The 11106-nt window shown below is 38.6% G+C and overlaps 2 protein-coding genes across 2 annotated transcripts in view; both read left to right on the forward strand.

The window, feature by feature from the left end:
* The window catches only part of neurod1 (neuronal differentiation 1), a 4833-nt gene extending 1475 nt beyond the window's left edge, over positions 1 to 3358 (forward strand). Inside the window, exons 2-4 of the mRNA XM_008432949.1 lie at positions 28 to 308; positions 1134 to 1363; positions 2273 to 3358. Of these exons, the coding sequence (XP_008431171.1) occupies positions 40 to 308; positions 1134 to 1363; positions 2273 to 2835 (1062 nt within the window). The 5' untranslated portion in view covers positions 28 to 39 and the 3' untranslated portion in view covers positions 2836 to 3358. The remainder of the gene's footprint in view (positions 1 to 27; positions 309 to 1133; positions 1364 to 2272) is intronic.
* Positions 3359 to 5872: 2514 nt separating this feature from the next.
* cerkl (CERK like autophagy regulator) overlaps positions 5873 to 11106 on the forward strand; it is a 27170-nt gene continuing 21936 nt past the window's right edge. Inside the window, exons 1-2 of the mRNA XM_017308176.1 lie at positions 5873 to 6153; positions 8515 to 8625. Of these exons, the coding sequence (XP_017163665.1) occupies positions 6015 to 6153; positions 8515 to 8625 (250 nt within the window). The 5' untranslated portion in view covers positions 5873 to 6014. The remainder of the gene's footprint in view (positions 6154 to 8514; positions 8626 to 11106) is intronic.

Below are 11106 nucleotides of genomic sequence, written 5' to 3' on the forward strand. Positions count from 1 at the left end.
AAAAGGGCTCCAACTTTTTGTTCGCAGAGTATCAGCATCATGACCAGGTCTGTGAGAGAGGAGCTTGCATCGGTGGAGTCGGACGAGCAGCGGGATCTCTGCAGCCCTGCAGGCAGAGAGACGGAGCGGGCAGGAGCCGGAGCGGGAGCTGGAGAGGAGGAGGAGGAGGAGGAGGACCTTCTCCACCATCCAGAGGAAGACGAAGAGGAAGACGACGAGGAAGATGAAGAGGAAGAGGAGGATGGAGAGAACAAACCCAAGAGGCGAGGGCCGAAGAAGAAAAAGATGACCAAGGCTCGTCTTCAGAGGTATGGTTTGTCCTTCACGCAAATAGTAAAAATGTGCTTGTGGATATGGCATAAATAAACGAGTAAAAGAGACACCCTGAATGTAGAAATTATATGTATGACACAGAAACTATATGTGTTATCAGATGACAGAAATTTAAGATCTGAATAAAGACCCCTCTAGTACATGAAATCCATGCGACATGTATTTTATACAGATTTCCTCGAACTTTTAGTTCTACCAATGTAGAATGGTGTTTTCTATCATCGGTGCAAATCATGATCACTTCATGTAATGTACAGTAATGGAAAACAAAGGAGAGACTGAGGCTCAAAATAAACAAAGATTTGGCTTAACTACTAGAGTAATTTTTAAAAGTTTATTCTTATATTTGTCCCAGTGTCACAAAGTGTATTAAATGTGCTGTTTAAAAATTAAATTGTACTTCCATCATTCCTCACACAATTCCTGCAACAAAGCCCATTTTGCAAAAAAAAAAAAGATTCATTGCATGGCTTATTTTTATAAAATWATTGTACATAAATGCATTAAAATAATTATATTAGTCAATTGTATTGTTGTTAAACTATTCGGTCTCAAATACTCTAAACGATGATTGGCTTGTTTAGTATTTTAGATTTTCAACAAATTCTAGTGAAATTAAATGTAGGTTATTTAAATATAAAAAGGGAAAAAAAATGAATCCTTTAAATTTTCTTACATTGTACACAACACATGGCCACTCCTTATTGAATAGACGGTACATCATTTGTTGAGCAATTTGTTGATCAGCCTACATCTGTCTTTCCAATATATATTTAACAACTCTTTTTCTGTCTGTGCAGGTTTAAGATCCGTCGAATGAAGGCCAACGCCCGGGAGAGAAATCGCATGCATGGGTTGAACGATGCTTTGGAGAGTCTCCGAAAAGTCGTCCCCTGTTACTCCAAAACCCAGAAATTATCCAAAATTGAGACCCTGCGCCTCGCCAAGAACTACATCTGGGCTCTCAGTGAGGTCCTGCGGTCTGGCAAGGCCCCCGACCTCATGAGTTTTGTCCAGGCGCTTTGCAAAGGTGAGAAGTTTATCACTGTGATCCTAAGCAATATTAGAACATACTTGATGAAATTATAGTGACACATTTTGATGAGGTAATGTAAATCCCAAATTGACAATTTCTCATAAGTACTATTACATTTCATTGCTAGGGACAAAACATGAAGCTATTTAGACAGGAAGATACTGTGTATAAAATTGTGTTTGGGGAAATGAGACATCTCGCCCGGAACGTTAGCTGGAGATACCAGCAACCCTCCCGACCCCACTGAGGGACAAGGGTGTAAAGAAAATGGATGGATGGATGGATGGATGGATGGATGGATGGATGGATGGATGGATGGATGGATGGATGGATGGAAATGAGACAAGAGCTAGCCAATACTTAATGACTAAGAGTCCATCTTGACTAGGTGAATACCAAAAATATATATAAATCGTTAACTGTATTTCAATCTACATATTCTGGATTTGGAACCACAGAGGTGACCACATCCAGTGCAGACTACTTAAAAATGATGAAATAACAAATTCTACTTTAGTTGCTAATGATTAGCTTGTTTTGATATTCTTACAGTGTCTACAAATTGCTTGAATCTTGTCAGTTTGTTTTTCCATAAAGATTTTCCAAAATGGTGATAAAAAGAACAGGTTGAAAAGAGGAGAATGACTCCTTTGTAGCAGAGAACTACTTCCTTTCTAACTTCAAAATAAAAGTTTTAAACAAAGGTTTACCTGAATCTGAATGCTCACCTTCAAATCAGGGCCTCATAATAACAACTCAGACTAACTTCTCCAGACAAAATAATGACTGGAACTGGATAGCACTTCAGGAGACAGGTTTCACTTTAAAGGGAAATGTCACAAGGTCTTGTTTCACTCCAAATCATTGATCAATACTGACCGTAGACCTTCTCTGTGTTCTCAGGTCTTTCTCAGCCGACCACCAACCTGGTGGCAGGCTGCCTTCAGCTTAACCCTCGGACCTTCCTTCCAGAGCAGACACCGGACATGCCCACGCACCTTCCCCCTGCTGGTGCCGCCACCTATCCCGGACACTTCTCTTACCAGAGCCCTGGACTGACAGCCGGTTTGCCCAGCCCCCCCTACGGTACCATGGACCCTTCCCATATCTTCCACCAGGTCAAAGGTCAGCCATACGGCTCCTTGGAACCCTTCTTCGACGGAGTCCTGGTGTCCGATGGCCCGGCGTTCGACCCACCTCTCAGCCCGCCCCTGAGCATCAACGGTAACTTCTCGTCTTACAAGCACGAGCCCGCCGCTGGCTCCGACTACGACAAGAGCTTTTCCTTCAGCGTGCACTACGGAGGTGGAGGAGGAGCCGGCGGCCATCCCTCCATCTATGGCAGCGGGGGGCCCAATCCACGGTGCGGTGATCTGCAGGTGGAACAACTGATGGGGTTTGATGGACACTCACACCACGAACGGCTGATGAACGCCCAGTTAAACGCCATCTTTCATGACTCCTGAGGATGAAGGACCATGTGACCGATGAAGACAGAGAGCAGGCTATGAGAAGACCACTATCTTTTCATCGCTGTCTTGTTTGTCATCTTTCTGTACTCATTAGGGTCTTAAGCTTCTCTTTACCATGGCAATTCAACAATGCCGTAACCTTCTCTGTAGCGCTTCACCTGGCAGGAGACGCTCTTCGAATGTCTTGTCAGTGTCCATATTGTCATTTAAAAATAATTAACAATCAATGAGCAATAATCTGGAGAAAACTATGCAATTTTGTTAAAAATCTGAGCAATGCTCAGATGATGATTCCAAATGTTGAAAGAATAAAGATTTTTCTATATTTTTGGGGTCAGTGAGTGAGGCGATGTTGGGCTGTTGTCGGGCTGAAGTGTTAATTTTGTTCATGTTGTTTTTAAGTTCTTGCTTTTTATATGGTTTCTGTAGCGTTATGTTATCATTTCATGTGACTCTTGTTCATATTTTATAAGATAGATGTTTATAAAGGCCTTTTATTAAAAGGAATTTCATGTCATTTGCCTGTTAAGACTCAGTTTATCTGCAACAGCATCACAAAAGCACTACGGTTTAGACTATAAAACATATAAAACATAACACACTCTTGTTATAATCTCATGCCTTGTAAAATTTTTTGTAAATCCTCTGAAAATAGTTTGGATGAATTTCACTTTGACAGAAGTGAAAAGACTACAAATTTCCTAACAGAGAATACCAGGTTAACAACACTATCCCACTATGTGAAGGACAAAACAAGGATTGGTGTGTATGTGTGTGTGAAGGGCACAGATGTTCGTTCTGCAGGCGAGATTTTAATTTATGAAAATGATCTTGTTTATGCATGAGAGCCCCCCCCCTCCCTACACACACACTAATGTCCTACTGCTTGATCGTGCGTCGGTGTGTGTAAGTCAACTGGGACAATATGGTGGCCATATCCCACCATTTACTCTCCTTGTTGAAGTGGAATGTTATTAAGCAAAAGACTGCAGAGAAAAACGACTCTTTGTCAAGTGACGAAGAAATAATTATAGTACAACCGTTATTTCAAAACCAAACAAAAACAGAACAAAATAAGATAAAATTGTAAAGTAAAAAAATTTGTGTTTTGTTTTGGTTAAGCTGACCATGTAGCTAGATATTGGGGAAGTTGAACATGTGGTTTGCAGCCAAAAAAAAAAGCAACTTGCAAAGCATTCAGTCTTTGAGACTGATATTGGATTAACCAGAGACTAACTTGTGAATTTGAGTAGAGAAGATGTTAAGATCTGCCTTCTGTCCTGACCTCAACTTCGCTGAACAGTTTTAGAAGCAGCTTGAACCTCGCTGTTGCGCCAAATTCGAACATGCAGCACTTTGACTGACTTGCCATAAATGCTGGTTTGAGAAGATGGATGTCATCCTGTGCTACTTGTCCAAGGTGGCAACCGTCATGAGGAAGATGGAGCCTGTTCTGGTTGTTTGTTATTCTTCTATGTACAACTAAAACCCAGGCTGGTGAATGAATAAATTGATAAATTCAGTCAGACAATCAAATAAAACACACCAAGCAAGAGTTAATAGCAGAATAAGCTGTTTGGCAAACTTTTAAGTAGAAAAAAATAGTGGAAAGAAGCATTGTTACAACAAAGACTTGCTTAGCTTTTCTTAGTCTCAGGAAAGACAAGGAAGCACAAAAGCTGCAAGATGCTTCTTAAATGGCAACTATAAAGTACATTTCACCCTTATTTGAGCATCCTAAAAATATCACACAGCAGTAGCAGCAGCATTAGGAGCATTACAACTGTATTGTGAGCAGTCTTTGTGATTGGGGTTTTGTGTTTCAGTCTGTTGGCTGATCATAACACTGATTAATGCAGATTTAAACTCAGCCATCTGTCAACAGCACACATGCTGAGTGAGTGTTTGAGCCGAAGCTCATAATATGGAATTAATACCACAATCCACCCCCCGTCCTTTCTGATTGGCCGGCAGGTGTCTGTTAAATAACATCACAGGACACACATCTCGACAACAATCCAGGTGTACCAAACTGCAGGATGCCCCAAGAGACATTCTTCATTGGCCTATTGCAAAAAGTAATATACTTCGTCAGTGAATGTGAGCCGTTTAATAGCGACAAAAGCACAGGACATTTGACTAAGATCATGTATTAATTTAGTTTTATTTTACACGACTTCAAGCAGGTATTGTACAGAAATGTATTTTGAAGGTTTTTGGATTTTTCTGAAAATTTGTGACCTAGTTAGTAAGAAAATCCCATTTTCCAAAAGTATTCCCACTGCTTTACTCAAATTTCCATCATTTTCAAATCACAAGTAATATTCACCACAATATAAATTGCAATGAGTCTCAGTTATTTAAACAATTTTTTTAAATATGTTTTGGTAGCTAGGTGCACAGAGGTAAACATTTCTCATAGGATGTTTTATGCAGACCATGTGTCATAATTTAGTATCGTTTCATATGTGCTTTGACAACAAATGATTTAAAACACCTTTGGTTAGCTGTAAGGATGTTGGATTATGCATAAATTGTGGTTATTTTAGTTTTATCATAATCTGTCAAATTTTATAACTCTAGAATCTAGATCTATGCAGTTCTGATCCTTGTTTGGGTTAATCTAGAGTCTAGATCTAGAGTCTAGATTAAACAAGGATCAGAACTGCATAGATCTAGAGTCTAGATTAACCCAAACAAGGATCAGAACTGCATCTAGAGTCTAGATTTACCCAAACAAGGATCAGAACTGCATTCAGTGGAAAAGGGACAGTTTACAATTTTCAGCAAAACGATTGTATGAAATATGTCACCGATATCCCAGATTTTTTGATTGAATTTATCACAGTTAAATATAATATTATTCATATAAGTGTTTGATTTATATTTGAAACAGTTTTCATTTAACCAAATAATTTCTGTCTGGTAGGAAATGGGACAGGCGTTTCCCAAAATATTACAAAAACATGTGTGCGCGCCCCTGCGTGTGACCGCGCATGCATGTTGATTACACACCAGTGTGGCCGCGTGCCCGATGAAGCCGCTACCGGTCTCCATAGCGACGAGACCCCGGAAATACACACCGTGATCAGCTTACTGCTTGTTTATCGGACAGAAACAAATTCATATCCGTGGTGTTTTCTTTCTGTCTTTTTTTTTTTGAGCGTGTAAATATGTCGGAGCTTGAGGTTGAAGCGCAACGGGAACCGAGAGACAGCAGCAAGAAGAAGAAAAATAAAAAGAAAGAGAAGCGAAGGGTAAGTGAGGAGGACGAGGAGGAGGAAGAGGAGCGGAAACAAGAGGAAGAAAAAGAGAAAGAAAAGAAAGAAAAGGAGAAGAGGTGAGTAGTAAATGAAATTCCTCCACACGTTCATGTTAGAAAGTTAACATTAAATGAAAGAGGAAAGGGAGGATTTATGCAGATAAGCCTTTTAGAGAATTCTTTCAAAATAAAAGGCTTCTTTCAACGGAAGTGGTTAATGACTTACTTTTTGACACCATGTTATGAATGTTAAAAGGTTAAAACAGTTAAAACAGTTGGGATGCTATATGTAGGATGAAAAGCACATCAACACCGAGTTGATGTGGTTGGAAATTATTTTTTTTTTTTTTCCAAGTAGCTTTTTTTTTCTTTTCTTTTTTTTTACTTTGATGGAACAAATAAAATTTAACTAATAAATTTACTCTGAAATGTCTCGTTCATTTTATATTGGTAGGTTTCAATCAGAATTTCTTTGTTCTTTGTGCACATCTGACATCCATCCATCCATCCATATGTCCGTCCGTCCGTCCATCCATCCGTTTATGCTTACAGGGTTGCAGATTTGTGCATATTAAATGCATAAATTTCTTAAATTGAGACCATTTTTAAAAATGTACTTGCTAAATAAAACAGGTTACATTCTGACTGATTTTAAATATTAAGGGTTAAGAGGTCAAAACACTCAACCTGCTAGCTTGGTGACCATAGCTTTAGCTCTTTTATGTTTGCTAATATTCAAACTGTAGGTCTTCCTCCAACACAGGATATTTTCAATCACGCAGGTCTTTTGGCAGTTCTTAACGTGTACTAAGTTAACATTTATAATTAATACATTCTGGTAAAAATATGTTCTTAATTCTTACTCCCCATGAATTTCTCCTTTAGAATGATGAGAGGAAAACTCATGGTCATAAACTAAGTGAGTCCTCCAATACCACAAAAATATAAGTGGAGTTAAAAAACATTTTCACAATTATCATTACATGTAGGCTGTGAGTTACTCCACTCTATGACAGTGAGTGGGCAATATTGATTGATTGATTAATTGATGATACTCTGTGTCCGTACTTTACATGCACTTTCAGTATCAGAAAACCCTCTGAGAAATCCTTAGGTTGGGGGCTGTTTGCACTGTTCTGTTACTGAACAGCTTGATGAGTGCACAGTGATGAAATAGCTACTAGCTAGTGGTACAAACTAAGTTCCCCACTGTTTTATTTATGTTTGCCTCAGGCTACATTACAAAAACATTGACAAACCTCTGATATTTCTTCAGACACCATTGTTCTTTAACAAAAATGTGTCCAGAAAAACATTTTCTTAAATATGTTGTGATTCTAACTAGGTTAGACATACTTCTGACATTGTAACATGAAAAATGGGAGTATACAGTGTTGCTGCAATCACTGAGCCGCCAGGAAACTTGTTCCTGTGGTCAGGGCAGCATAAAGACACTTTTGAGGATCTTTTATGGTTCATTAGCTCTTCTCTCCCAGATGCCATCCTGTGGTCACTGGGCTGTAGTCGGTGAGGGCTTTCATTTGGGTTGATGATCTACCTTTGTCTTCCTGAACAGCTCATTGTGTCCTCTGGCAGAGTCAGGGTTTTTTTTAATTCGGTCCACTGCGTGACTTTTTTGTCTCAACCCACTCAGGATGTTTTAGAAAATTTAAAATGACTGTACTGCGAACAACCTTGACATTGATGGAGTGTTGCAAGACGTCTTGTTTGTACAGCTCTACAATCCCTCCTACTTTAATGACAGGAAGCCTTTTTGCTTTTCTCATCAGGGAGTTTTGACTAGAAAAGATGATTACTAGCCACTGAACAAAAAAGATTCAATGTCTTTCTAAAATTGTTTATTTATCCCAATGGTAAATTAAATGTTGTTGTAACTCATATCAGCCAACTATCTTCAAAAGAGTCATTGTAGATAGTGATACTGTGGTCTCCAATAGCAGTCAGTCTTGCAACCTATCCAAAGAAGCCTCTGACTGAAGACACTGCTTCTGTAAGACAGCCTCTGTTTTCCCAGAATTCTGGCTTCTCCTGTCGTATAAAAAGAAAACTTGATAAATAGAAAACTAGTTCTCCTCTTGGACCACTCACTTCTCTGTCATTGAAGTTGGTTTCTCTAAGACACTCATCTACATTAAGGTCAGAATTCTGAGATTAAAGACATTATTGTTTTTTTATTTTATTTCTTCAGTGGCCCTACATGTCTTCCATAAATGGCAGTGAGAAGGTCTGACAAAAGATAACGAGAAAGCCTCTTTCATCTGTTTCTTCTTTGTTAATTTGATTGGTTTAAGGATTGATCTATCAGTAACTTTAGTGACGGATGTGTGTAAGTAACATCTGATTGGTTGAAATAAGCTCAAACTCTGTGTGTGTGTGTTTGTGATCTATCAGTGAGAGTGTGTTGATGCGAGGGATCTTCAAAGTGGGGAAAAAGAGCCACGATGTCCTGCTCACGCACACCAGGCTGACATGGACCCCCATCGTACCAGAGAGTCCCACAGGTCAGTCACAATGGGAACAACTCCTATGCTGTTCAAAATGCAATCCCAGCTACATTTTCTAAGAGTGTAGCTGCTGTTGTGATGGGGACAGTCTGTCTGTTTGACACAACCTGAAACTTACAACATTTGTATACATCCATTACACATTCACATCATTCTTCTTACTTAAACTATTTGTGTTCATTGTAAAAATAAGCCCTTTGTTCTAAGAAGGCGTTGCTTATATGTAGATGCTTCTGTGTGATGTATTTGTAGTACTCAGTCACCATGGGATTAATGACAAGTCTGCTGCTTTAAGAATATTACCACACATGAAGTGATTAGTGACCAGAAATTGTTATAATGAAAACAATTTCTGTTGTGATGTTTTTTGTTATGATGTTTGAAACAATAGTCAACGAAGTCCTCTAGGCACTTTGCACTGCACTTTGTCTCACAAAGGAATATATTATCAAAGTTTCGTGCATATCATCAATAATATATTTTACAAGTCAAATTAATTCTGACTTCTCCCAATACTTAATTGGTCTCCCCTGACCAATACTTGATGTCTATTTGAAAAACATTTTCTGTAAATATTGAACTGAAAGGGTTACAAAGTTACAAGTGCCCACAGCTTCCAGTTTCCTCACATTTCTGTAATGTTTTTGTACCATTTTGCTCATATTTAGTGCTTTCCTGTTGTGTGGTAGATTTTTACTTGGAATCCATTCAGACCAAACTGGTTAGTGAAGCAGGATGAAGGTGTAAATTCAATGTGTTTGTGTGTCTGAAGCCAATCTGTTTTGTTGTATTTCATCCAAGCTAATGTCATTAAGCCAGCACTGTGTAAGCGTGTGTGTGTGCATGTGTGTGTGTGTGTGTGCGTGCATGTGTGTTGGCAGCACTAGAGAGCAGTTGGTTCGGCCCGTGGGGGGTTATTAGAGTCTCTCAGTGTGAGGAGATTAACGCACACATACACATAGGCAGTCTGTCAGCACGCTGTGTGTGTGTGTGTGTGTGTGTGTGTGTGTGTGTGTTTCTGTGTGTTGATGAGATATTTCTATATAAATGGATCATCTGTTCTTGTTTATTTCTAAACATAAATTCATCTAATCTATTTCTGTTAGGAAACTGAAACCGGAGCTGTCAGATACAGAGATTAGTTTTGCATTATTGCAGGTGGATAAGAGAGTTTTAAGCCATGGACAGTTGAGTTGTTTTAACATTAAAATCTCATCTGACTTTTATGGTTAATTTCCCCTGCAGTAGCCTTGTTAGTATCCACTGAAGTCAGCTTCAGGTCAATTCACCCAACAAATAGAGAGATGGTTATGAATTGCTGTACTAAGGCAGATGCCTTCTTTTTGTTACCAAACTCTGCTATGAAATGATCAAACCTGCAGAAGAATTCAAAAGAAAAATAGATACTTTAAGAAACATTGTTATTGTCAACTCTTGGATATGGTGTATTTTGATTGTGAAAATATTGGATTTTAACATTTCCAGTTGACTCATAACTGACCAAAGAAGATAAAAATTGATGATAATGATGATGAAAAATCAGAACAGAGGAATCTACTTTTATATTGATTTTTTCTGTGTAGCACACTGCATCAGTCCTTCTTTTGACCATGAAAGAGATGATGCAGATTTATTTAATTACTGGTTTCATAAGAAATAAAAAAAATCTTTGAGTTGGTATTCAAGAAAAGGTTTTAGTTTCCCAGACTGTTTTGAAACAACTCTTAGGATTTAGATCACATTTTAAAAGAAGCTCTATGTGACACTGGATCAATCGCAGTAAATTTAATGTTACTTTGCTCTTATCTGAGAAAAGTAAACTCAGTATAGCTGCAGGTATAGCTATACAACTTTGCAATTTGCTTACCAGATTTTCTCTTCCTTTAATCGGTTATTATGAGAACAGATTGCATCAGATTTTACTGTTTTAGTGAGAAAATCTTTTTTGTATTTTCTAAAACCTTGCCGTGGTTCTAACTTTTCTTTGTGGTGTGCATCGAGACTCAGAATGAAAAACATCATTATTTCTCAGGTTTTTACTGGGTGGATTGTTACGACTATGAAATGTATAGAATCCAAATTATTGTTTGGATTTAAATAGATGTTGCGCTATTGTATTTCCTATTATCACTGAAACATTACTAACAGGTAGCAACTTACAAATGGGGCTTAAAATTCAACTGCGTATAAAGTAGATGGTATTTTGTAACCAACATTATAATAACAGCACAAGTTACAGATATAAGGTGTAGTCCAAAGGTAAATGATTATCCTCTGAACACATATGTTTGTGCGTGTATGCTTGTGGGTTTTTGTGTATGCGCGTAATCACACTATGATCCAAAACTCCCTACAGTTACCACATGGCCCGGTCACCATGAGACTGGACTGCCACTGTGTAGTGTGTGTGCGTGTGTGTGTGCGTGTGTGCGTGTGTGTGTGTGTGTGTGTGTGTGTGGGGTGTGTGTGTGTGTGTGT

Source organism: Poecilia reticulata, linkage group LG2 (assembly GCF_000633615.1).
Source record: "Poecilia reticulata strain Guanapo linkage group LG2, Guppy_female_1.0+MT, whole genome shotgun sequence".
Taxonomy (NCBI): Eukaryota; Metazoa; Chordata; class Actinopteri; order Cyprinodontiformes; family Poeciliidae; genus Poecilia; species Poecilia reticulata.